Source organism: Camarhynchus parvulus, chromosome 2 (genome assembly GCF_901933205.1).
Source record: "Camarhynchus parvulus chromosome 2, STF_HiC, whole genome shotgun sequence".
NCBI classification, from domain to species: domain Eukaryota; kingdom Metazoa; phylum Chordata; class Aves; order Passeriformes; family Thraupidae; genus Camarhynchus; species Camarhynchus parvulus.
Window position 1 is genome coordinate 113,205,512 of NC_044572.1, and position 27,875 is coordinate 113,233,386.

At 38.8% G+C, this 27,875-nt stretch overlaps 2 protein-coding genes across 3 annotated transcripts in view; one reads left to right on the top strand and one right to left on the bottom strand.

The window, feature by feature from the left end:
• LYN (LYN proto-oncogene, Src family tyrosine kinase) overlaps nt 1–2,614 on the top strand; it is a 49,581-nt gene extending 46,967 nt beyond the window's left edge. For both annotated transcript variants that reach the window (XM_030970028.1, XM_030970034.1), the window contains exon 13: nt 962–2,614. In XM_030970028.1, the coding sequence (XP_030825888.1) occupies nt 962–1,164 (203 nt within the window). In that variant the 3' untranslated portion in view covers nt 1,165–2,614. The remainder of the gene's footprint in view (nt 1–961) is intronic.
• Nucleotides 2,615–4,650: 2,036 nt separating this feature from the next.
• LOC115900999 (kinesin-like protein KIF20A) lies at nt 4,651–27,857 on the bottom strand. The gene is made up of 19 exons (XM_030943255.1): nt 27,818–27,857; nt 27,283–27,431; nt 26,051–26,125; nt 22,917–23,036; nt 21,896–22,034; nt 21,622–21,806; nt 18,346–18,442; nt 17,667–17,864; nt 17,471–17,582; nt 15,953–16,024; nt 14,320–14,466; nt 13,551–13,716; nt 12,013–12,183; nt 11,237–11,376; nt 9,623–9,788; nt 7,938–8,055; nt 7,788–7,855; nt 6,094–6,213; nt 4,651–4,896 (listed from the first exon to the last, which is right to left on the bottom strand). Exons 2-19 carry the CDS (start codon nt 27,412–27,414, stop codon nt 4,651–4,653), a joined length of 2,472 nt encoding a protein of 823 aa, XP_030799115.1. The 5' UTR covers nt 27,415–27,431; nt 27,818–27,857.
• Between the last annotated feature and the right edge of the window lie 18 nt (nt 27,858–27,875).

Here is a 27,875-nt window from a genome sequence, read left to right on the forward strand (position 1 = left end):
TACATCTGCAGGGGAAGGGACAAGCCCAAAGACAGGCTTCTGGGTAGGAAGTGGTGAGCCTAAAATAGCAAAAGCTGGCCCTAGTGTAGCTGACCTTCTGAAAGTAGGTGTTGAAATTGTTCTGAGAACCAGCTTCTCAAGGGTTTGCTAAAGGGGGGAGGGGTGACAGGAAATTTAAAAAAGGGGGGAAAGGATGGAGTCTAGGGCAGGACTCTCATGTGACATTAGCTAGCATGTGAGATGCAGGACGCACTGCTGGTACTTACAGTTCTTATCCTCTGGAAGAAAACCATAGCAGGGAAAAAAAGCAAAGCTCAGCATAGCTGGCAAGAAGGATTTTTATGACAGGAGTAGGGCAAGAGGGGAAATTGCCTATTACAGTTAATGATTTCATGAGTGGCTGTCCAGTATCTTGCAATCAGCAGCATTTACACAAAAGTTGCTGTACAAGAAATCCTGAAAGTTTTGGGCAGGCTGACTGCAGTGTGGTCAAACAGGGGGGCTGCTCTCCAGGATGGATGGGTCTCCAGCAAGCAGAGCAGCAGCTCTGCAGCTAGAGATGAAGGCTGGTGCCAGGGCAGGCTTTTGCTGGGAATCACAACACCACACGAATCGGACTAAATGGGGACAGGATTGGTCAGAAGAACAGAACAGAGATGGTTCTGGAGACAAGAATTGTGATTTTTCTCACAGTCTTGTTAGGCTTGGCACTAAAGAGGTTGTGGTGCTCAGCTGCAGAAATGGAAATGTTCCCACCAGGACTTTCAGAGCAAGTCCCTCATTGCCAGTGCACACCTCAACCTTGTTTATTGAACTCATGCTAGGAGTCACCTTTAATAAGTAGCAAAGGTATTATACTAGTGGGTGAAGATCTTTAGAGTGAAGTAAAAAAGAGAAAAAATAACTTCTCTAGGAATGGAGATAATTTCATCAACTCTTTCTTCTTTGTTTTTTATTGAAGGTATGAGCAATTCTGATGTGATGGTTGCTCTTCAGCGTGGGTACCGAATGCCACGCATGGAAACCTGCCCAGCTGAGCTTTATGATATCATGAAAACATGCTGGAAAGACAAAGCAGAAGAGAGGCCAACCTTTGATTACCTACAGAGTGTGCTTGATGACTTCTACACAGCAACAGAAGGGCAGTATCAACAACAGCCATAGAACAAAGAACACTTTTTCTATTGCCATAGATCATTGGCAGAGACTCTCTTTAGAACAGACTGCTCAAACCAGTTACTTCATGCATTCAGATGTCTTAACTGAGTGTGGAAGCTGAAATGCTGAAGAATAATTCTGCAGAGAAATAATGTCTTTATTTAGTTAAAACAGTTCCTCTAAAGCTTCAAGTTCTTCTTAAAGGCTCTGTGTTTTGCATCTGTAGAAACACCCCAAAGCAAACAGGCTTTTTGGGGTGGGGAGGGAGAAGAAAGGAAAGCAGTCATGTCCTGGTACAGTTTGACAAGACCTTCTTAGGATCTAAGTCATGCAATATGCTACAAGGAGACCTTGATAAAAGGGTTGAGAGGATGCACGAACAGCTGTTTTGAAAACAAAAAGTCACAAAGGAGAACTTACAGATTTAAGGCATGGTGATGTTCTTAAATCATCTTTTTTGAAATACAGCATATTGCAAAAATTATTTTTATATCCTTGTTATTTCACATTAGGTATCAGGCGTACTGTCACCTCCTGTAAGGCTTTCTAAACAGTGTCAAGGTTTCCTGTGAGGAAGAGTCATGTATGTAATTCTTTACACTGAAAAAAGTTCTGATTTTCTGCTGTAAAACCCTAAATTTAAAATAATTTTCAAAGCATTACGAAAGCATCAGGTGCAGAAGTGCAAGATGAACACACGTGACTGCAGACGTGGCAGCGCACCTCACTCTGTGTTCAAGCTTCAGCTTCCCACAAGGCCAAAGCCATCATCTGAGGTCCATGGAAAAGCACAGGACTTTGAAGGAAGTTAATACCTTCATTGCAGTCGCTGAAAATGTTACCAGTGAAAATATTTTAATCTTCATTTTTATTCCTCTGTGATTATTCAAGAATATTCCTTATATTTTTGCTGCTTTAATCAACTAACCTCAAATTTGTTTGAAAGCTAAAACTAGCTCTAGCACTATCAAAAACAATTTGTGGAAACATGCAATGAGATATCAAGTTATATTGCAGTGACACTGCCATTTGTTGCTTAGTATTACAAATTAATTCTTAAAGTGAAGGCAAGTTGCTGTGCTCTTTACATGGAATTGTTCTATCAAATTACTTACCCAAACAGGTGAGCAAGCTAGTGCACTTGCAGTGTAACCACAGCACAGCATAGATTACTTCTTTTTCAAAGTGACACTGGTTCTTGGAGCTGAAACCCAGTACACATCTTTGCCATCCTTCAGCCCAGTTATTTAGGCAAATGGTACTTTGCAGAAGCTTCAAACTTTTCAGAGAAAGCTTCAGTGTGCCTGCAGTCAAAGCTCAGCAGCAGAAGTATTCATGGCTTTTCTTTTCCAGGGGCTTCCTTCAGTCAAACTGTGCAGTTTAAACAGACTCTCAGTTAAATATGTAAATAGTTTCTACTGTATGGTGATTTTTAATTTTAATAAACACTTAATCTGAAGCTAGTAGTATGGCAGTGATTTGAGATAAATCAAACAGCTGATGTTCTATTCCATGGTAGCTTCATGTGGAACAGGGAAATCTCTGATTATCACCACTACCATGATTAATGGACTCTGCTTTCCTTACACCTTTGAGAAACTGAAAAGGACCAAACCCACCATTTTTGCATCCTTCTTGTGGTTTCTTATTATCCTGGAGGTGCATGAAGAAAAGAACAAACTCTCAGCTAATTCTTGAAAACAGCTTCTCAAAAGCCTTTAACATAATAGCCACACTGTGCTTTAGCAACTTTTGGGAAAACATTAACCGTTCAGCACTGGCCAGTAGTTCACTACAGGCTTCATTTTATTTTAAGACTGAAAAAGAAAAAAGAGGAAAAAAAAGCTCTAGATAATGTAACTTTGTCTTTCAAACCATTTCCTGTAGCCAACCAAAGAGCTCTGGGAAGTAAGAGGGAACATAGAACAGTTGCTCAGGGAGTAGGAGGTTACAGTTAGTGTTACATAAAGTTGCTAGACAGGCTGCCAAGGTGTAGCACGATGTAGTTTGAAACAATATTATGGAAATTTTCCAGTATTAGGCTGTTCTGATGATTTTTTTAAACTTCTGTTTTAATTGCTTTTCCTAAAGCAATTTGTTCATAACAGCTTTCTTATTCAAGAGATCAACATTCAGTGTCTCATCTAACTACACCAAAATATTTTTTAATAGCTGGAATAGTTTATGTGGGAGTAGACAAATATTTTAGAAATTCTACCTTGCAGGGATTATAGACCTTCAGAACTACTAAAACCAGATAACCCTGTATTTATCAGACACAGCTCAAAACATGAGAAAAGCAATGGCTGAAGTACAGCCTCTACAGCCTCGTTAAACAGATGTCAGAGTGATTACTGATCACAGACCAACCCAAAACTCTCAGCAGTCTGGCAAGAGGAGTCACAGCAGAGCAGGGCTGTCACACGGGGAGGCTGCACCACCTACTGTCTCCCCAGGGAGGGAGAGGTTCTTGCTTTGAACTCAGTCCCCTTCCACTGAGAGAAACTCCCTTACAGGGACTGATCAATCCAATTTACTTACAGATTCCACAGCAAGCCTCCAGCAATTACAAGCATGTACTTCCACAGTAGTTAAAAATGCCCTCACCTTCACTGACTGGAAAGGGCTTTAGGAAAACTACTTCAAATTTTATCATGCTCCAGTCTTCCATCCTTAAGCTACTAGACAAAAGCTAAGTAATATAATCAAGGATGTGATTTTTTCAACTCAAGCTCATCCTATATCAATCACTGTCATTATTTGGGCTCTAATTTCATGATCTTTTCTTATCTTGGTTTTGCTGACTTACAAAATGAAGAGTCAGAGCTGAATTTAGCAATGGAAAATTTTATTAAATACATGTTTCAAAGTATTAATACATATTCCTAGGGGAAATTCAAATTTTATTTAAACAAATTTCTTTACAAAGGCAAGTTAGCTGAAAAATAGCAAGGAGCCAGATCAGATTTCATTTCATTACCTTCTTTAGCAGTTTGCTTAGAAGCAAGTCCCAAGAAGGGAGTCTCCAGGTCAAAACCAGAATATTAACTGAAGAACCATGCTATTTTAACTACTTAGGATTAAGTTTACAAGCCATCTGATTTCTAGGAATCAGCAATGATATAAAATAACTTAAAAACATAATGAACAGCAGATGAGGGACATCCCACTTTGCATGAACCACACTTTTATCAGTACAGAAGACCATGATAGCAGTTACTCCAGAATTAAAAAATCTATCTATCTTTCTCAAATCACATCCCTATCTCAACAGTAAAAGCATATGTCTAGACTCAAACCTTTATAGTTCTAAATTCAACCTTGATCCAATTAAAGTTCTGTATTAAACATTTTTCTCCATCAACTTGACAGTGAAGATGGCATCTAAGAGTGAGAAAGAGCTACCAACAGTTTAAGACTAATAAAGAAGCCTAGTAATTGCACACTTTGATTTATCAAATATTATTCCTTTGCTTTATGAGACAACATTACTTATTTTCTTGAATAGGGTAAAGTCTCTTCATACTTCCCCCAGCCTTTACCAAGAGGTGTACTAGCAGTGGATGCTACTGTGGATTTCAGGTTAGCCAGCAAACCTCTCCTGGGTTTCTGCTGTTTTGACTCCTCTGCAAAGAAATTCTTTTTCTGTTCTTCAAGCTCCTTTTGCAGGGAAGACACTGTTTCTTCAAGCTCAAGAACACGTTTAGCCCAGTTCTGAAGACTATTCATTTCTTGGTCCTATGAGGGTAAGGCTGTGTTAAGTATGTGAACACTCCATGGTCTCCCTCTTTCATGCAGATAATTCTCTGGTTCACATTATTTTATTAAACCCATAAACACCCTTGTTTCTAGTGTCATATGGCCATTCAATACCCATTTCCTCTAAATTACATCAAAGTAATAAAAAACCCAGCAAACTACAGGGCCATACAATCTAGTTAGAGACCTAGTCTGACTAAGAGGTTGATGCTAAAATGCTTTGCCCCCCTGTGCAAAGAATTGATGCTGTTCTAGGAACCAGATAAAGGTGGCTTTCCTGCCTTGCAATTTCTGAAAGCAAAACTGGGCAAATCAAAACTCTCATAGCATAAGTCTGCTAACCAGGACTGAGTAAATGCTTTGAATGGCCAGAATACAGAGTGTTAAATATACTCTTTAATCTCTGTGGTTAGCAAAATCACCTTCCTATTAATAAGGGATAGGAAGGTAACTTCCAATCAAAAAATTCAAGTCAAATAATTTTCAGTCTCAGATTTAAACTAAAAAGAATGCAGAAAGTAATCTAATGTTCAAAGAAAGACATGACTAAGCAGTTAGTATTTCCTGCAGGTTACAAGCAAGGCATAGATTCAAAGTGACAAGAGTTGAAAAATTCATTTTTTTGTTTAGGAAGCTAGTTGATGTCTGAGGTTAGATGCAGTAAACTGTAGGAAGTCCCTGCTTTTGAAGGAAAGATGTCTATTACTGTATTAAACAGTTTATCTGCCCATATCTCTCATCCAGTTCGGCCACTTCTGGCAGGACCATCAGTACAGCTTTAAAGCCATAGATCCTGAGGCCTTGTTGCAGTAGCATTTGTGCTACTGACACCTTGCTTGCTTCAGCAACATGCTTCATGATGAGTTCTAAGCAGTATTTTCTTTGCTTGACAAGAATTCATGACATCTTTAGATGAGCAGGCTTTGTCAGCAGTTACCCCATTGACAGAGTCTATCACTTAAGTTGAAAAATGGGTTTTGCTTACAAGATCCAGAGTCAAGTAGTGAAACACAAGGGCTCTGAGCTCATAATTCAGGAAGTTAGGCACAGAAAACATGCTAACATGAAAACAAATTGCTAATTTAACCGTGGTTTTACATATAAAAATATGCAGAAGCAGCTAGTACAACTATAGATACAAGCCATATTAAAGTTGTTTTTAAATCATTGACTAACCTTGAGCATGATTGTGTGCTTCAGTTGACTGTTTTCTTCTGCCATTTTTCTGTATCCTTCATTAGCTTCTAGCAGGGTTTCGTTTAGTTTCTGTATTTTAAACTTCAGAGATTTTATAAGCTGAAAATAAAGCCCATACACATGGAAGTTCAGAACAGCATGTTTTACATTAATTTTGTTTATGACTAGAACAGTGCAAACTGCAAGATCAAAACAAGAAAGTTTGCTTCTCTCAACCTCCTCTGTCCTAGCTCATAATTTCAGGTGATAAAATGCAGCTGGAGCATTCAAAGGCTGTTGTGTTGAAGTTACTGTGATTTACAGACCTGCCAATCAATGAACAGTAGCACAGACCAGGCTACATCTGGAACAGCCTGCTCCATTTCAGCAAGAGTCGTTAAAAGAACACTTTTGTCTCATTAATACTATTCACAATGGAGCACAGTTACCACAGAAGGCCTCACCTTTCTGATGGGAAAATTAATGAATTAAGCCTAAGCCCCAAGAGCCAAAAAATTCTGAAGCAAAAAGTAGATATTAATAGATATTATTGTTAATTTACTTCTACAGAGTTGCTAAAAAACTCACACCCTTAGCCCATGTTTAATGGCTGAATGGGAAGAAAAAAGTGGTGAATTACAAGTCACACATGCAATGATCTTTGAGGCAAAGCAGCAGAAAGGCACTGATGGAATGAACTGGTTTAAAACATTCTCGCTTCAGTTATTGCCAGGAATCAATCTCATCATTCTAACACTTTCTAGCCACACAGAACAAATCAATAACTGTATCCTCACAACAAGCATAAAAGCCAAACTTTCACCAAAATTTCAAAGTGACATGGGAAAATGATGTAGAGCTCTCAAAAACAGTGGAAAACAAATCCTACAGACATAGCACAAGACATTAAACTTGGTAAGGAAAAAGTTATTTTTGGAGTATTCTTTCTTAATAGAAAGGGATTTAAGTTCACTTTCTATTTACACGGCTTATTAGAGCCAGCTGGAACTATTTCTCCAATCCCTAGTCATATTTGATATTAGAGAAAGAAGCAAGACTTATGTCTTCCCTTCTCCCCACATCCTCTTTAAACAGGAGAAGCAAACTGTATCTTTATAAGAAGATCACTCAAGGAATAGAATAAAAATGCATACTTAAAAATTATTGTTTTCCATAATTCCCACCTCCCACTCAGAGCACAGGGATCTTGTTTGAAGAACAGAAATATTCACGTTTACTTAAGTTTAGGGTGATAGTGGAGTTGAGTACTTCCAGAAAGGACTGCTTTAAGGCACTATTTGATTTTAGATCTAAAATCTAAACTATTACCAGGTCCTGTAACTGTTCCCCTATGCAGAAGCAGGCAGAATTTCAGGAAGGAAAGCTCTGAGGTCATGGCAGCAATATTTGCAATAAATTCCAGCACAAAGCTAAACATACTTCCTTACTTCCAACTCACGCCACATTCACCATGACTTGTTACAGTAGCAAATGGTTTTACAGACCAGAATAAAACCAGAACAGTCTCTGGCAAAAGTCATCTACAACTGAGCAAAAGTTTTTTTTTTTTGATAAGCTCAATGCCCATTTGCAGGAATCTTCATGCTTTTGTCTACAATGCACATCTTTCAGCATTGAACCATGACAGTGTTTACAATCATTATCCCCAGATAAAAATACTAAGCAAGAGCTACCTCTTCCTTCTCTTCACATTGTTTCTGCAATCCTTCATTGGCTCTCTTTAATGTGCTGTCCATAAGACCTATAGGCAAAAGAAAAGTTTGTCTGTTTATACACATTACCAGGAGTAAACTGAATATTGAATACTCAGATTACATTCCTACCTCCTTCCACGTTATTTTCAGAAGCTGGAATATCCGAGCTCAGACTTCCCAGAGCCAACAGCCTCCCTGACTGCTCATCAAGTTGCCTTTCCAGTTGCAGTATTTTCCTCTCTCTATCCTGAAAAAAATAAGGGCATATGGTAGAATTTGTCTGCACTTCTGCTTGATCTGATGCATTAGTGCGCGTCCTTCAATTACACCACACGGACATGTGTAATTTTAAATTATTTCACAGGTTATAGTTAGGAAATAAGGGATAACACTCAGGTCACAAAGACATCTAGGAGGAAGTTTCTTTACAAAGGAGTCAACTCTTCCAGTCTGAGGATTTCCAAACTGTATTAAAAGTATCCATATGGCAGAAAGGAAACTTTAGCATGTCTGTGCTAAATATTGTTGCAAGTTTGCTTGCTAACTAAGGAAAAAAATACTTCACAGAGCTACATTTTAATCTCAAACTCTTTCCCAGTATCTGTCAGATTGCTGGCGTGGCATTTCAGAGTGAGAAATCAAACAAGTGGTATCATCAAGAAAAGTTATTCATCTAACTCTGGTTTTCTGAAGCTGCCCACTCAGATTCATGCTGTTCTCTCTTTTGTCAGCTAACCCTTCTACATCTCGGGGATTTCAGTAGTTTCTTATCTGACTTGCTACCAAAAGCATCTTGGTCTTTGAACCTTCCCTTATGCAGCCTCTTGGCTAGTATAAGAGCACTATTAAAACTCTTTGTCCACTCTAATATAGTGTATAGCTAGGATATAACTGAACATAGAAACAGAGTCCAAGTGAGGAAAAGAGACAAATTTGAAGGAGATAGAAAAACACAGGCCATTATATAATATGGTGTTGCTTGTCAGCACCTGAATGGAGAGCTGTAAAGCAGAAATATTTATATACCACAATCTACAAGAGAAACCCACTTCTTATGTCTTGAAAGGAACCTGTCTATCCATAGAGTGCAATGGCTTATCTGTTCCAGAACAGGAAAGGGCAATGAGAAAGTGCCTCTGGTGGACACCACAGCTGTTCCATTCTTCCACTAAAAACCTTCTGAAAACAAGACCTACAGGGCTCATCTGCTGCCTGGATGCGCTTAACCATCCATGCAGAGGTTAGAAAACTGAGTTGCTCATAGCTAACCTGGCTGCATTGCAAAAGGAGTAGCAACTTACTAATGCCAACCCCGAGCAATTCTATGTTTAAGTACATTCAGGAGATTCAGTTCTCTCCTGCATGAAGTTGGATTTTTCATGGGTTTCTTATCCCACAATCCTCCAGACCAGAGATCAGTTAAAATAGCTATCCTGTAACAAATTCCCCATCACCCTCTCAGAGTAGCATTTTAATCTACATCCTATGATGCCAAAGATCTCTAGAAAGCCAGACTCCTGTATACATCATTCCCCTGGGTGTTCCAGTCATTGCACCACAAAGATAAAAATGACTTGGATTTAACTGAACTGTGCCCTCAAAAATCAAGAGGTTTAGGTGTGCACTACAGGTGGTGCCAGAAAAAAGACATCTGTATGCTTGTGGTGAGCATTGAACACAGAACAGCAAGGCTGAACTGCTAGTTATTTTCCTTATTTAGTGTTATATCCAAAATCCCAGAGTGATTCTGTTAAAGAAAAGCAAAATTTACAGTTAAGAGGCTAGAGCATACTTTAATGGCAGTCAAGTCATACCTCAACTTTCTCTTGTTCAGCTAAAAATTCCTCTATGGGAACATAATGCTCTTCAATTTGTTCCATTGCACACATATATGCATGTTTCTTAATGGCCTCTTTATACATTTCAAATTTGCTCTCTAGTTTTTCTTCATAGCTGTCTTTCATGTCTTCCAGGCGGTTGCTGAAGAGAACATGTTAGTTATGCATGATGTGTTTGCATTCCAAATAGTGCATTTGACTACATGTATTCAACTGAGAATATTCAAGTGATTTCTCTAATCAGAAATAGTGAAACAAAAAGACAAAAAAGCACTTTTTTCCTTTTAATCTCAGCTATCCTACAGACTTGCACCAAAGTGTAACTTTTACTTGGCATATACCAAAGAAATGCTATAGAAGAACACACACTTAACACCTGTCAGAAAAAAAATTACAGAAATTAAGAAAATCACCAACATACAGCAACAGAAGTGACCACACCCATTTAGATGTTCTATTTGAAACATGCATCCTGGGGCCATCTTTCACTTTGCGTTTTGGTTGGTTTTTCTTTTTTTCCATTTAAGATAAATGCCGAATTAATTTTCAAAGAATCATAAAATGGCCTGCGTTGGGAGGGACCTTAAAGATCATCTGATTCTCACATCCCTATCATGGGGAGGGACACTTTCCACTAGACCTTTCCAAAATGCCCTTCAAACGCTTCCAGGAATGGGGCATCCACAACTTCTCTAGGCAACCTGTTCCCATGCCTCCTCATACTCACAGTAAAGCATTTGTTCATAACAACCAAGCTCAACCAACTCTCAGAGTTTGAATCCACTCCCCCTTGTCCTGTCACTACATACTCTTGTGAGAAGTCCCTCCCCATCTATTATTTCAATACTTTCCACATTACTGTCAAAATTTAAAAACATGCCCCGTCAATGATGCAGAAAATCACCTCAACAGAGAAAAGGCATCAATGCTAATTCATGGGTTTGGCCAAAGGCAACCAAACAATTTTAAAGCTAGTGCAGGGGTTAAACCATAGCGTGCTCAGCTGGCAACTCAGTATTAATTTTTTAAACAATTCAATACCACAAGAAACTGATTTAAAGAAGAGTTAAGAGGAAGTGAACTCAACTTGAGGAATCTGGACTTGAAAAAAATTCTAAATTAACATCAGTGCAGGGTTCATAATTCATAAGGCACAGTAATTCATAAGACAGTAAACTAACAGTGGCTCATGCAGAGGAGCTCAAAAGAGCTCTGATTCAAACTACCTTAAGAACATGCATGCATATTAACATGACAGAGTGTGTGTTTTGGAAAAATCACCTCAGTGGGGTACCTGTAGCAATCTTCCACATCTGCTAAGTAGTAATAACGAGCCAGGACAGGCTCCAGTAATTACACATTCAGCAGAGGAAAGCTGAATGGAAAGCAGCATTACTTTTTCACCGTAAATGGGAAGAGGCTAATCTGAACAAGTTTAATGTTCTTTCTTCCCTTTCCTTCTGAGGTTTTGAAATTGTCCAGCCCTGCCTTCTCTAAATAACATGAGTAGAAAAGTCCTGAATATACATCTGTATGTACACATATTCACATGAGACTTTCAGTCTCAGAGCAGACTGCAATGGGACTTGCCTCCAGGCTTCCTCTGTTTCCAGCAGCTGTTGAAACATTGCTTCTGCCATCTCTTTACGGATCTTCACCTCCAGAAGGAGCTTACTCCGCCTTTCTGCAGCTACCTTCTCCTTTAAGTCCTCTGCAGCTTTCAAGAGGTCCTAAATTTAAAATATTTCAGTTCAAAAACCAAGACTGAAATGCATATTGACATGCACCTCAAACAAAATATTCATACAGGCAGACATCCACAGAGGGTACTTTTTACAAGCTTATATTTTTGGGGTTCTACACCAAAGTTTAAATATTTTCAAAGATAAATTTCTACTGCAAATACATCCTGTGCCCATCTTGATGGTGTCCACTATCAAAAAGTTCACTTCTGTTTTGGCATTTAAGTATCATTTTGTACAGCATAACAACATAAAAACTACTTGATTTTTTCAGTTTATCGCTATCTTTGTTTTTAAAATGCTGTGTCTTAATTCGTTACTGCTGTTACCAAAAAAGGCACAAAAAACTAAATTATGTTCTTTTAAAGATATGTGCTGCTTCCTTAGTCTTCTTGTTGGGCAATCAGTTGAATTCCAAATTTAGCACTTGACCTAACTAGAAAGCCACAGGGCATCCTTCCACAGCTACACTGAACTAGGCACTCTAGGTCTAGTCAGTCTGACACTGAACAGAAACTTAAACTTCCCATTTGATGCAGTTTTCAGCACATCTCTTATGCTAAAACAATATTAGAACTAACAGAATTGCTTTCTTGGGTCAGTTCTAAGTAGACACGTATTTACCTCATGACTCAGAATGGTGATGTCCACTTCCTCTTCTGCAGAGGTTTCAGTACTGTCAGCAAAGTCATCTACAGATGTGTTAGCATCAAAGTGCATCATAGGTTTGCCATCACCTCCAACTAGCTTTGGTGGAAAATAACCAAAATTTTTGGGCAGGATTGTCTGGATAACCTGAAAAATCCAGAGATGATTTACCAATGCTGTCAATATTGTATGTATCAGGATGCCAGGAAGAAGTGGCACGAACGCATTGCTGTATTTACACAATATTTAATGATCACATGAATGCCCACAAAAGCTTACATGCCTTTTAGCAGAAAAAATAAGAATCCATCAATGTAACATAATTCTTACATGAACATAAGACTTAAGTACTCTAAAAAGAGTGAAAATTGAAATATCTGCTAGCAAACTTAGCACACTTGTCTAGACAGGTGGTTTCTCTTCCCCTAAAATATAAGGGTTTTGGTGTAGTTTCCTGCAAAGTTAATGAAAAGCAGAAAATCCCTACAACATTTGCTCCTTCCTGAAACAACATGACCAGATTCAGAAATTCATGCTATTTACATAAAGGTTTTAAGTAACTATGTCATAGGACAGCATAGCAGAGAAGTTTATCTCCACAGTACACACTTATAACAAAAGTCACACCTGAAGAGAATCAGAAAAATCTTCCTCTCTGAGATCATATTAGACATGCTATTACAAATTTGTAACAACATGTCAGAAATAATCTGTGGCTCCAGATTAAAAATTACTGTATTTCTGCCATGAAAGACAGCATAGCCCACCATCCCACTCCCTGCAAGAAGCAGCTTCAGGGAACTTGAATGAGGTTACGGACAAACATCAACCCCAAGTCCTGAATTTAGGGGGAGATGGAGACAGAGAGCAGAATGAGGCCCCCATAATCCAGGAGGAAATGGTCATTAACGTGCTACAGCACATAGACACACACAAGTCTATGGGGCTGGATGGGATCCCCCCAGGGGAACTGAAGGAGATGGAGGAAAAGCTTGCCAAGATGCTTCTTTATTATTAATTATTTTCATTTAGACAAATAGGAGCAATGCAGTTGCAAAATATCTCATCATTTAGACTACAGAGGAAGATGACACTCCTTTTACCACCACCAACTGTCCAAGAAGTGGTGAACAACTCATCTTGTGCAACAGATGTTTAACTGCACTCAGGTTAAGTAATTCATCAAAAGTTTGAATTGAAATCCTGCATTTGCTCAGATAGATGGTATAAATCAGTCATATCTGAAAGTGCCCTGTGCTTTACACAGAACATCAGTGGTGCAGAACTGAATGGTCAGACAGCTGCAGTTGTCTTAACTTCTTATCACAAATAGGTCTGAAGATGGGAAAGACTACTAGAAGCCTTTTAGAGAGAGGCCACATGCAGAAGAACTAATATGAATAATCAAGAATCCAAATCACACTAAAATGCATACAACCTGATAATTTCACAAATCACTACTAACAAAAAAAAAAAAAAAAAAAGAATAGCAGAGAAAGTAAATATACTCTTACCTGTCTGGCTAGAGCTGAAAATTTCATTACATGCAGTGTTTCATCATATGTGGAAGTATGCTGATTGATGTTTACAATCATACAAGCTTTGCCTTTCCCACAGAAAAATGGCTGAAACAGACGAGTCAGCTTACTCTCTCTGAATGGAATATAGCTTGGCTTCATCCTCAGGGAGGGAAAAAAATTAAATTGTGACACGAAATACAAATTGTAAAATTGTGGGCTATTTTAGCTCACCTTAACTCTGTTTCTCTTTCAGGAAAGACATCCAGTAGGATGCCCATATTTAAGCCTAAGTGATTTTACATCAAAGAGGAAGGTCTTTGCTGGATTTCATAGGCTCTCTAACAAACTGAACTATCTAGAAGTAAAAGTAGCATGGTGTTTGCATCACAGTTTCCTGTGTTCCAAAGCATATGGTGGAACAAGCCAAAAGCTAAGTACAGGTCATCTATCAGTTGCCTGGTGAATCTACCTGTATAATTTGCAGATGGAAGTGAAGAAGACAAAATTGAGGCTCTGTACAAAAAGTGTATTGTTCATATACATACACTAAAAAATGTTGGTAGTTTACTGCAAACTACCTTTTTTTGCTCTCCACAAACCAGTTATGGAAAACTCCGCAGGTATTTCAGTGACATCTATAATAAAGAAGACTTAAAAGATTTTGTAGATTTCCAATTTGCCCTGTGCAAACTGCTTGTAGACATATAAAGGGATACTTAGTGCTTCCACATAAAACTGGGCATGTAAATAACTTGTCACTTACTTTGGGTTTTGATTTTGCTTCAGTGCTGCAATGCACTTCCCAAGGATGTGAAGAGAATTATTAATATTTCCTGCTTCTTTCAGTCTGTCTCCAAATACATGTGTTTTATTACACCTCTCTGAACCAGCCAAGTCACAGAAGGACAACCTGCATGAAAGAGTTATCCAGAACATACACATGAAGTCCTTTCCAAATCACCTTAGAGCTCTTTGCTTGGCTGAATAATTATTTGCTGCTAAACTCAGGCCACTGAATTGTCCCTCATGGCACAATAAGGCACAATCAGAAAATCATCCTGGATAACCAAGGAATTCAATAAATTTTACTTTATATTAGGAAAGCTGTTCAAGCTCTGGAAGTTGGATAATTTATGTGACCATACCATTACTCATTTATACATAAATTCATTTAAATAAAATAGTTTGTAAGACCATAAACTTTCATACAGCTAAATTAAGTCCTATTCAAATTATTAAGGCACCTATTTCAAATGTAGGAAAGCCTTATGTTCTTTATCCTTTCCAGCACAAGATGAAAAGCTTTTGTCTCCCTTAAGCAACATACAAACTCTGTCATTCACCTAACAGCTGCTGCAAGTTTTGCCAGGGGGATACACCATGATAGAGAACAGCAAAAAAAAAAAAATACAGATGAAGTCATTTTCTCAAGTTATCTTTTCTTAAGAGTATTTATCACTGTAACGTCTGACATTTAAAGGTGTTACCTCACAGTGAGGTATATTTATTACCACCCCTGCTCAGCAGACACAAGAGAGGAAGCAGTAGGAGCTAGGATTGAACTAAAACATTCTGTTACAAGCTGTCTTCATTTTTCTCTATCAAGCTAAATTAATCAGAAAAAAAAAAAAAGACACCATCCCAAAAAAAGCTATCTAAATGCCTTCAGGCCAGAAGATAAGGCTGCTTCCTCTAAACCAGAAAAGAGCAGAGACTTAAGTGTAAGGACTTAACACTGCTCTCACAGGGTGCACTTACATTGGCATTTTACATTAATGGAGAACAATTTTTAAGCAAATCATTTGATGGTCCCTTCTTACTGTACATTGGACCATGGAGCAGTCTGAGAGCACGTCACCAGAATTCTTTTGAGATGATAGATTTTAATTTACATTCTAGGAGCACACCAAATGTGTTGTCACAAACATTTGACCCATGAAGTCTAGTCTGGTCCCAGAGCAGAAAGACAGATTGGCACAGCTTGCACCTTGGGCCTTCAGCAGCAACTGCTGCCCTCCAGCTGCAGAGATGACCCTCTATCAGCCAGACACTTCAATTCTGCTCACCAGGACATATCATCTGGTGCTGCATAGTCTTACTCTGCCACCACCTCCCCATAATGTGTCTTGTGTGAGACAAGACACATTTTCATCAATTTACACACTACTGACAGAGCTGGTCCAGCAAAACCTTAGAGTAAGAGACAGGAAAACACTTCTGTCCTTGTCCCTGTTGAGCTTCCAGTCAGTTTATGTGCTCAGTGGAGTTCTGATTTCCTTCTCAACTCTCAGAGCATTTGTTTATTATTAAAAAGTTCAGCAGTTTGGCATGCTTACACCTTAATAATTTTTCCAAAATATTTACATTCCTGGTAATCACATGAAGCATTCACTTACTCTGATACTCCAAGAACACGTGGCTGATGCTCATCAGTTAGCTTGAGTAGCCTGATGGAAAATATACTGTGACTGGAATGGAAAGAAGCTCTTTTCAATAATCAGTTATGAAAATTAAGCAGTCACTGAAGCAAAGTAAAATTTGTGTGCTACAGAAAGCTCAGTGGTGAAGAGAGGACAAGAATTAATTCACTAGTTATCTTGGCATATTAGTTACTTTTGCAATGCATTCATTCAGCAGCAAAAAAAAAAAAAAAGGTGTATTTTATGACTTTCTATATCTTTTCACACAGGAAAAGGAAAAATACCACATGAAGCCGACAATCTGTCTTGGAGAAAAACACCAAGCCATCAGTAGACTCCACTAAAGTCTATTGGTCAAAAGAAGAGTAGTCATGTAGCCACTTCATATAGAAAACCTTTGGCAGTATCTGAACTCAGCAAATCTGAAGGATTAACTTAGAAAGAAATGGTGGGGAGAAGGGAATGAGTTCAAGTTGTACAGTCCTGTAATTTTGCCTACTTTAATATGCACAGTTACTTGTTTGGTTTTAAAATAATTCTGTTTTCCAAAAAGGTTGAGTTTGTAACACTTGAAAAATCCAGTAACTCTGGTTTAGAAAACAATCTACACAGGCAGTAGGCATGCTGTGTGAAACCAAAGAGAAAAGTCACAAAACCAGAGGTGCCCAGTTTCTCTGATTCATCAGGAAGCATAGCACAGAAACATCTTTAGTATATTCCTTAAGCAGTGGGCATTCTAGGCATAAAACTCTAAGAAGAGCATGAAATTTAACAGCAGCTGTCTTTAGCTAATACAGAACAAAATAACTCTTGCTTTTTACAGAAAAAAAGCAGGCTTAGTAACACTATGATTGTATTAGCTAAAAATAAAACGGAGCCCTTCCACACTTAAAGGACAAATTATTAAGAGGTCATTCAAATCAAGAAAGGAGGCACTTCCAATAAAGTGATATAACCTTCTCTATTTCCTCTCACTCCATCAAAAGCCAGATTCTCCCTGATCCCTGTTCAGAGCTGGATAAAAAGGTAGGGGTTTAATTCTTAAGACACCAACTAAGCTCAGCTTGAACACAGCAATGTAAAAGCATCTAGAAAATCTAGCAGCAGTGTAAGATACTACATGACCTGATCCTTCCCATATCCCCTAGTGACAGGCTCCAGGTTTCCAAGAATTATACTGCCAGCTATGAAAAATTAACCAGCTTTTCCTGCAACATCCTCACACAGCCAAGATGCATAGCCCTGCTGGCACTCAAAAATGAACATGATTTGATCTTTTTGGTTGTCCAAAGACATTAATAGCAACCCAAGTGCAGCTACTACTAGTCACAGAGTCTCTCTTTGTTTTCTTTCAGAGAGAATTTCATTTAAAAACCAGAATAATCAAGTGCTGTATTAAATTATTATTGAAGAGTGGTTCATTTCACACACATTCTAAAGTGCCCCCCCTCCCCTCAAAAGGGACAGAGTATGCTTATAATTAGAGGAACAAACCTCCTACTTGATTGCTCATTCATTCTAGTACAGGCAAAGCTGCGGTTCTTGTTTCCTATTTTCAGTAGTCTGCAGCCTTCTTCAGTGCTCTGAACATTAATCCACTTTAAATCTGCAAAAAGAGATCTTTTACATACATTTCTGGTCATCAGAGAAATTCTGTGCAACTGCCCAGGCCATAAAACAGGATTATTACCTTTAATGTAACAATTTCCTCCTTGATCTTCACAAATTCTTAAAACTCGGCGCCTTTGAGGTTTTGATGTAGATAAAATACTCAATAAGTCGTACACATATTCATTGTAGATTTCACAAAAGGAAATCCACACAGATGCTTGTGTTCTTTGCTGCATATTAGTCTTATGAACATCAAGTGGTACAAAGTTCTTCTCTGCTAACCCAAAACAGAGGAAGAGTTCAAAGATCAACTCATTGACAGATTTTAAATCAGTATATAGAATCTTCTAAAAGGATCTATAGAACCTGCTAAAGGAGAAGGCTTAGATACATCTGTGTTGTACAATTAGATATACATGGATAACTTTAGCTTATCAAAAAATGTTCAGACTTCTCAGCAATCTGTTACAAGAATATGCCCAAGTTCTAAGCTGATGGACTCGCTTTATCACAGACTTCCAGCAGTTTATACATTTTATTTGCAAAACTAAATCTCCCTGTTCCCCCCAAAAGGAGTGAAACTATCAAAATACTTTTATATAGTTGCCCTTTCTCCAGAGGAAGACAAATTTGGTCAAAATCTACATATATTTACTTTGCAGTATAGTATAGGGATTTTTTTATCCACTGATAATAACCCACTAATATTTCTTAATTCATATTATGTTTTTCCCCGACACAACAGTGTTCCACTTTACCTAGGGAGTTAGAAGGGTGATTGTCTGAAGTACAGTTAGAAGAATCCAACTTCACATCACAGAAATTTGTTATAGTATTTGAGATACTCTCTGTCTCCTTGAGAAAATAAGAGACTATTAAATCCACATGAACAGATGATGAGAAAAGCAGAAGTTAAAAATGACAGCAATTCCAGCACTTAAGATTTAAATATTGAAGTAGTATTAAGTGTTAGGCCACCTTTACTCTGGCTGAAAATTAAATGTATTTAATAAAACTGAACTATAATCAATAAATACTCTTTCCATCACATGAATTATTGCTTGCTGCTACTCCCAGCAGCCAGTTTTGGTGGCCAGTTGCTGCTAACACTGGAGACTTCAGAGTCTAGGAGAAAAAGAATTCTGTCAGACTGCAACAGCTCAGAGTGCCTTTATGAGCTATTGACCAAATCTGAGCAGTGCTTCAGTCACCCAAAAGAACTGGAGAAGTTTCCTCCAGGAGGAACTGCCAAGGTGGTAGCACTTAAGTTATGACAAACCAACACTATATGTTGCTTTAATTCAGGCTGAACTAAAAGGCCATGAAAAACAGGCAACAGCATAGTTTCTTTAAATACACACATTTGCTGAATTTCTTTACACCAAAAGAATTGTTTTAAACCTGCCAAGGTTCACCAAAGCACAGCCTTTAAGTTACCTCTGGAAAAACTAATGTAAGAAAGCAGCAACTCCCACTAGAGCCCAGCATCTCCACATACTACCCCCTCTCTCTATACTTCATAGACCTCTATAAATCAGGACATCCACCCTGATTTCTCTTTCCTGAGAGAGGATCATCCTACAGTAGGAGGGAACAGATTCAGAGAAGCAAACCCTAGCATCAGAGCCACTCAAATGCAGCACTAACTTGATCATGGATTGACTGCTGATACCAGTGTTATCCACCTGATACACCCAAACCAGAATTCTTACAAACAGAGAGGCACAAAGCCATACTTTGAGGTCTTCCATTTTAAAGATAAATAGCATAGAAGAGAATTACAACAAAATCATGCAAGTGACCATTTTGCAGAAGCTGCACTGTCCGAATGATTCTGTTTCTTGAGTATTAGAAGACTAACCACAGCAAGGGTCCTCTTCATTGTTTGTGAAGTGCCAAGCAGGATATGGGACTGACACACATGCATGTCAAAAATGCAGTGGAATTTAGAAAACCCAGTACCACATGACTTGTGCACGTGATAAGTTTTTGTAAAGGTATTGTGAGAAAACAGAGAATTAACTGTTGCTACACTGCTTTTCAAGTGAATTACAGAAAAGAGCATGAATATGATGGCCTAAAAACAAGTGGGAACAGGAACTGACATTGTTTGCCAACAACAGAAGCTGACATTTAATCAAAAATACAATAACAGGTGGGAAGAGGAATGCAGATAAAGAATCTTTTAATTCAGTAAAAAAAAGTATTTAACCCCATGAAAAGAAACAGGAAAGGGAAGGAAGGGAGGGTATGAACCATGCTAAGCAAGAGTTGTTGCAGCAGTACTGCATACCGAATAGAAAGTAGGACATTAAATGCTGCAGTAACTCAGAGCAGTTAAAACTGGGAGAAGGAAAGGAACAGCAAGCTCTTTCTGTGAGATATGTAAACTGAGCCTGGGAAATGAGCCTACAGAAATCCATGTCAACCAAAGCCAAGCCCACCAAATCATATCTGCTCTCAGATTACAGCTCAGGGAGCATCCAAACAGTGATGCTATTCATTCACAAGCTATCTCTATGGAAGCATTGTAACACACAAACAAGGTCCTGTCATTCAATAGTTTCCTGATTCATTTTTACCTGACCTTCCTCATGGTGGAGCGTTGCTCTCTTTACACTGCAGTGCATCAGCATCTAGATCACCTACTGCAACATTCAGTTACTAAACTACAAGTAAGTCAGACTGTGATTTAACAGAAGGAAATATTTTTATAGAGTTATCTTCAAAATAAGATACTGACCTTTTGTTCCAGACCCTGGGCTCCTGCTTTTTCTTTTCAAGGCTGGAGCTTCCATAAAATTTTTGAAGGTATTTACTTACTATCCTCCTAACCATCTCAACTTTTCTTTAAAATGCCCTCCTCCTTTATGTGCATACACATATTCAGAGACACTTTCAGAATAAATATGTACCGTTCAAATCTTTCAGATTTTTCATCTGAGATATTTCCTCAAGTGTCAACCAGACTCAGACTAAACAAAGTTTTGAGTTGCATAATTTAAATTAAGCAACAAAATTTGGAGTGGAACTTTACATATGAATTTGAGTTATAGAAGGATATCTTTCAGGGTTAACTGGAGTACTTAAATAAGGTTAGTATTAAAGACTACAGAAAAAACAAAACCCTAACATTATTTCTGTACATCCCAGAATTAATTTAGAATTGCTTTGAATGATAACCGGCTGAGCTCATGCATCCTGGGATTAGATGCACAGAATCACAGTTCAGGGGAAAATGTTCTCTGAGCAAAAGGAATCTGACAGCAAACTACAACTGGACTTAGAAGTATAAAATAGTCCCAAGTACATGGATGCCCATTTTCTGGTGAGACAGTTTCTCATCACAGAAAGAGAAATTACTAGATAATAAGAACAGAAGGGTTGCCACAGTAAAGACTTCTCTATTCTACCTACAGCCTTAGTCACATACTATCCCCTAAGGCAGATAGGAATCATTTTAGGACATTCATTTTGTGGCGTCTCCCTTCACTTGCTGATCCAGAAAACTTCTTTATGAATTTATATAAATTACAGGTTTATAAACTTTTTAATCTGTCTTAAGACTGTCTTCTACCAAAAGGGACTCTCCCTGCCTTCTTCACTGCCAAGACAGTACTATTGTCTCTCCTGAGCTAGTACAAGCATTTGAATGACTGCACCAAGATCCAGCCTGGGAACCCAACCTGCAAGAAGAGCCACTTAACAAGAACCAGGTTTTAGTTAGGTCATGTGCCTCTCAGACTTTTCAAAGGCTACTGTCACCACAGTGTCAGAACTGCTCCTCTAAAGAGGAGACTTCTCTCTAGAAGTTGAGATTTGGCTTTGCGATGGTTTTTGATTTGAACTGTGTGCTGCAGAAAGCTCTTCCCATTTACCCTGAGTTCCAAAACCAGTCAATTGTCTTATTATTCCAAAATTCACCAAGTATGCATACTGTAGATTTTTATATGTATAAAGAATCAATAGTGGAATAAAGACTTTTAAAACTTCCTGTCTTACAGAAAAGCTTTAAGAAGCATTTGGTCACTGACCTCTTTGAGTGATGCAAGAATAGCAGTTTTTAAGGCTTCTTCTTGCTTAACTTGTTCATCCTCTAGTTTCTTAACATCATTGCTCAAATATGGTTTGAAGTTCATCTTCAGGTAATGTCTTCCTCTTAGGTGGTTAAAAATCACATCAAGTGAGCGAGGTAAAATACCAAGATCTTTTGAAGTCCCTTAAAAATATTTAAAAATTAAGTGTAAACATCCATGTAAGCTTGTCACTGGCTTTGACTTAGGTTTTATACATGCAAATATTTTATACCTTGGATAGTGAATGTCTTGCCTGCATTTGTAACTCCATAAGTAAATACCAGTCCATTCACTCCATTAATATATGCTCTTATGATATCTTTCATTGAGCCTTCAAAAAATTCACTCTGAGTAGTTTCTGGTCCAAAGACCTAGGATAAGAGAAAAACAGAAAAAAATAGTGACAAATGGCACAAAGAAGTTTAATAAGCCAAAATATTAAGTACTGATTGGACATGACTGATTTTTCAGAACAAGCTGGGTAGGAGACACCAGCTTTTCCTGTCTTGTCTGAACCCTTCTGATTCAATGTTTTCTGTTGGGTTCCCACAGGATGCCTGCTTAATAATGAGGGGCACTCAAGGCTTGCACTCATTTTTGAATATTTTCCTACTCCTAAAATAAACTGTTCAGGATTCTATTGAGCACATGCTGTTCAGTGGACACTTTCAAGAGCCCTGCTGGTGATGTAAAACTCCCTCCTCACCAGTTACCCACAACTGATGAGAAAATCAGCATCACAATGGTCTAAATAACTCAATCTCTGGAACTGTTTATCTTTTGGTACTGTAAGAACAGAATTTCTTGCAGTAGGCAAAGCTAAGAAATTTGCTTTCAGTATAGAAGGTTTAAGCAGTTAAGTTGCTATTCTTTCAAAAGGAAGTTACTAAGTACATGCTTACATAAATTCCTACAAACATAAGGTTTCTGGGATAAAAGCATCGGCAGGAACAGCAGAACCACAGTAAGTTTGTGCCTACAAGATGTTTCTGTAGCATCTAATCAAAGAAAACCACAGACATGCCAAAGAAGATTCCTTGTCCCATCTAATGGGCACCTCCATTGTAATACAGCTTTCCTGATAGCTTATCAGTAATTAATAAGCAGGGGGTTTTGTTTGGGTTTTTTTTTAAGGCAAGTACCACATTTAATTAAAAGAAGAAAAATCACATTGCATGACATAATACAAAATTCAGCTTTCATTACAGTGAAAAAAAAAAACAAAACAAAAAATTTGAAAGAACTTGGCTGACCTGAGAAAAGGTGAAGCTGTGCACAGCATGACCAATCCCTCTTTCACTGTTTTTCATTGCAGAAGACTCTTTGGGTGCATTAAGAATTACTGTTTGTGCATCTTCAATAGTTACACAACCCTTAAAAAAAACAAGACAAGATAAACCAAAGCATAGCACAAAGTTATTCAGGAAGAAAGCTAATTGAAGAAAAAAAAATTAACAACCCCCTCCAACAACCCCCAAAAGCCAAGTGTCTTCACCCATTTACCAGAGCTACAAGAAGTCCCACAATTTACATTAAATGATCATCTCAAGGCATGTCACTACAGAGATATTCACTTCACATGAAAGCCAGAGTACAGACAAAAAGTCAAGGCAATCCTGTGGAGTTTTCTAAGAGGTAAAAACTTTTACCTGCATTCCTTCCAGCAACTTTTCCTTGGGAACACTTTCTAAACACTCCTATTTTGTGACTGTGACTTGCACAATCATTACAAAAATAAAATTACATAGAAATCTACTATGTAATTTTTTCCCCATCAGTCATTTTCGGTGTGAAACAGACTAAGAGCAGAATTAACAGAGTAAAGTAAGTTACCCTTCGATTGATAAATAGTGTTACCAGTACTGAATGAAACTGAATTAGTTTCAAGTAATTTGATTGCTATTTCTCAATTAAATAAAGGTGAAACATAATTACCAAACACTCACTAGCTTGATAAATGTAGGATGCAGTGTTAAAGAAAAATTTATTTTACACCAGACTGGCTACCAAAAATGCAAAGTGAACTCCCAGTATAGCTTAATGTCTTGATGCATCATCTGAAAGTATTGATTGTAACTTAATCTGACATTTATGTTCAGACACTGGCCAGAACTTCTAAGATCAATAATCCACGTGTAGTGTGTACATAGGAAGCACTGCTGTTCCTAGGAGCCTCAATTAACAAGTCTGATTATTAACTGATCTAGGAGCTCTGTGCCAGTAATTAACTGGTACAGACCTCATAGCAGCCCACAACTTGCTCACAAGGAAACAAAAATGGGCAGGCACTGATCTCTTCTCTCTGGTGACCAGTGAAAAGACAGGAAGGAATGGCCTGAAGTTGTGTCAGGGGAGGTTTAGTTTGGAAATCAGAAAAAGGTTCTTCACCCAGAGGATGGCTGCACACTGAACAGGCTCCCCAGGGAAGTGGTCACAGCACCAAGACTGACAGAGCTCAAGAAGCATTTGGACAACACTCTCAGGCACATGGTGTGACTCTTGGGGCTGTCCCGTGCCAGAAGTTGGACTTTGATGATCCTTGCAGGTCTCCTCAAACTCAGCTTATTCTGTGATTCTGAGAAGCTCTAAGAAACTGCTTTCTGAATTTAGACCAATCACCTGCTCGCTGTGCCAGGCTTTGAACCTGTATAGTCTTTAACATTTCTCCCACATGGTCAGATGTACTAAGCCCTAGAGAGCTACAGAATAATCCAGGATCTGCAGCATGTGCCATCAGCTGCCACCAACCTCATGGAAGCCTGTGAGTAGAGGCCCAAAGCGTTCAGATCTGCAGAGATGGAAACCAGCAGGTAACAATTCACTCCACTTGTCTCCCCCAGCTAACCCTGCAGGTAAATTGGCAGGAGCTGCACCATTTCTGGCACTGAACACATCATTTGTACCCAAAAAACACAACTTCCTACTTTCCCACAGGTGACTCTGGAGAATTGCTGACAAGAGTACAGAATTTCACCCAGACCTCTTAAGCTTTACTTCCATAAATCATCATTTCTATAAGCATCAACAGATCAGTCAACCTGTGGATTGTCTTTGTTTAAAGCATCAGCCTGTAACTATAAGAAATAGGTCTTGGGTTCTACCTTTTTTTTTTTTTTTTGTGCCACAGATTTGGAACAAAGGTGCTTTCTTGAAAATTATGCATGGCAAGGAGGAATAAGACCTAAAAATTAGGAAGTGAGGCTAACTTGACTGCTTTGTGTGGGTTTCTTCCATTTGTTACCAAGCATTTTCTTCTTGGATTCAGGTGATAGTAAAGAAAGTAGAAAACACTAAAAATGTTGAAGATCTTTCCATCATTCTATTTTTGGAGGCTGAGAAAAAAGCCTTAATCCCATGCAAAACAAATTCTTCAGCTAAAAGGTTGGAAGTCCAACTATTTTAGCCTAAACTACATGAAAACAAAAAAGTTTGGACAAACCTGAATGTTCACTTTTTCCTCCCTGCTTTTAAGAAACGTCTCGCTCCAAAGAGGAATGTACTAAACAACTCCTGAAACAATTTGATTTTGCAAATCAATTTACACTTGGAGCCAGCTCAGACTGCAGAATTTACCAAACTGGAAGCACTGTGGAAGTACATACTATTCAAGGAGAGCTAAGAAAAGGCAAAGTGAAGTTGGGGGCAAGGAGGGGGGAAGAATTATCCACGTGAAAACAATTCAAAGGTTCCAACTCTGGTAGATCAAAAGCAAGAATGCATTTTTAAAAAGCAATTTGCAAGAAGCAAATAAGAACTAACATTAAATCCTTCTTAGAGCTCTTCAAGCTGACCTCTCCTCAATCAGACAGCCAGCAAAGACAAGGGCTAAGAGATACGATACAGAGACCTTGTCCTCCAAAGACAGCTAAAGGAATTCTTTGCATCAGTGATCACAATGAGGGGAAGGGGAGCACTTCTTAATGTTTGTACATGTGTGTGTATAAAACACTGAGGCATCTGAATCTGACAGTGTAGAGGTTACAGGAGATTTTTGACAGGCTGAGCAAAAAGTCACCAGGATGAGGTAGGAGATTATTCTAGCATTTCAAAGAAGCTTAAGGGTCAGATACTCAAATTATGCCTAGAATTGCATAATCTCTTCCATGGAACCCCTTGGTATCTTGAGCACTACAGAGAGCTGATACCAATTTTTAAATATCATACCCAGTGAAACTTTGAAGAGTTACAGGTGTGCATGTCTATATCATACAAATTATTAAAAGTCATGGGGGTGGGGGAAAAAAAAATCTTGTATCTATCCAGGTGCTCAATAATTCCACATAAGGGGAGTACATGGCTTATGCAAAAGAAAGTTCTGCCTTACAACACTATGTGTTGTTCAGGGGAGAAAAAAAAACCCACATTATTTCTTAGTTCTACAACAAACCTGGGATTCATGGCTTTCAAGCTCTGCTATAGAAAAGGGCCTCACTCTCAAGAAGACTTTCAAAGGTTCATACACCTATTCATTAAAAAGAAGAAAGACACAATACACAGTTATAATTGCCACTTTTTAAACAGAACAGCCCCAAATCATATCAGCATACCATCTGATACAGTGTTTCCTATTTTATATTAATGCCTTAACGTTTTCCTTTCATGTCAAGTTCAGACTCTAAGCTTTTATTTGCCTCTTTCCCTTCTACTGTCCTCAAGTAACCCTTTTTTTTGTGTGTGTGTGTGCCCCCCTCCCCTCCCTTTAGCATTCTTTCACGACAAAAGCAGTATTTTGGTTTTACAAGAGCACACGATCAGAGGCACGAACTGCAGTGCTTCCACCTTCTGGTCTCCCGCTGTACTCAATTCAAGCTGTGTTATTCTAACAGCTGCTCCCCAGCACTTTCATTTCGTATTGAGCATTAACACTGACTGACACATTCCTAGCCTCAAGAGACCGCTTCCTCACCACCATCCAGGCACCAGACCCTCATCTTCCTCACAGTCACAAGCAGGAAACCGTTCTCAGTTGCTCAGGTGGCCTTTTCCATTCCCCAACAGTCTCCCCTCCCAGGTAAAGCACTAAAATAGCAGGGAGCATTTTAGAGGGATCCCAGCACTCCTTCCTTTCTCAAGGAGTTTCTGCCTTCACTTTGGCAACATTTCATTCAGCAGATGGATTTACTAGAGCTCTCCACAGCCCAGTCATGACCAGCACTAATCAGACAAAGCAAAGTCACCTGAGGAAAAGTCACCCAGGAAACAGAGCCCTCTAAAATCACATAGCTGGGTATATTCTCTTCTGCTAGAGCACAGCAGAGCATTATAGATTTTTATTTCCAAGCACCTAATGAGCTTTCACATCAAGGATAAATGTATTTTTTTAAAGCTTATTAAAAATAACAGTACATTCAAATTGCAATTACTGAAGCACTTTACTCTTTTCCCCTCAAAGTTCAGCACATCAGATCACATAGCATTAACCATGTGTCTGCATTTGGTGCAGGCTATGACCCGTGTGTAAGCAACGAGAAATAAGCAGAAGAATCAAACACATCTCGGGGGCAGAGGAGTACAGCAGTTCTTACCAAAAAAACATTTATTAAAGCTCAAAAAAACCCAAAAATCCACCAAAAAACAACCCAGCGTGACCAGAATGCACCTTGTAAAACCAATGCACACCTGCTGTTCCTCTGTATTAGGCAATACTGTTGACTCCAAGGTTGAAGCTTTACCCTCTACACTCAGAAAAGAAACCGATTCCAATACATCACACACTTCCGTGGGAACACAGCTTTTCCCCTCATCAGCCATCGTTCTCTGCAGAGGAACTTAAAAGGGGAAAGAAAAAAAAAAGTCTATCATTTTCTGAGAGAACGGACAAAAATACACACGGAGCATAACAAAGACGGGACCAGCTCGTATATAAACGAGCGCTTCCGAAGGCAATCTAGAGAAGTATGGGGAGTACGACCTCAAAAAAAAAAAAAACAAAAAAAAAAACCAAACAAACAAAAAAAAACACCTGGCAGGCTACACTAGGAAAAACACATAGAGGAAAGCCTCAGCTGGGCACTGCTCTCATCCACCTGCAGCCCCCTCCCCGGCAGGCTCAACACCCGCAGCACCGTGGCCAAGGGCCAGCCCCGCTCCCGAGGCCGCCGAGCCCCGCGCCCGTTCCCATTCCCATTCCCGTTCCCGGGAGCGCCTCCGCTACCTCGGCGCGCGCGGGAACCCGCGAGCCAGGCCCGCGCCGGGGTGGGGGGGCATTTTGG

What these genes read in the sequence shown, in the direction of transcription:
- LOC115900999 (XM_030943255.1), bottom strand. Translation starts at nt 27,414, where the DNA reads ATGGCTGATGAGGGGAAAAGCTGTGTTCCCACGGAAGTGTGTGATGTA. An exon ending in TTGAAAGCCATGAATCCCAG is followed by an intron (nt 23,037 to 26,050) that starts GTTTGTTGTAGA and finishes GTTTTTTTTAAG; the next exon opens with GGTTGTGTAACTATTGAAGA. An exon ending in ACAGCTTCACCTTTTCTCAG is followed by an intron (nt 22,035 to 22,916) that starts GTCAGCCAAGTT and finishes CTCTTATCCTAG; the next exon opens with GTCTTTGGACCAGAAACTAC.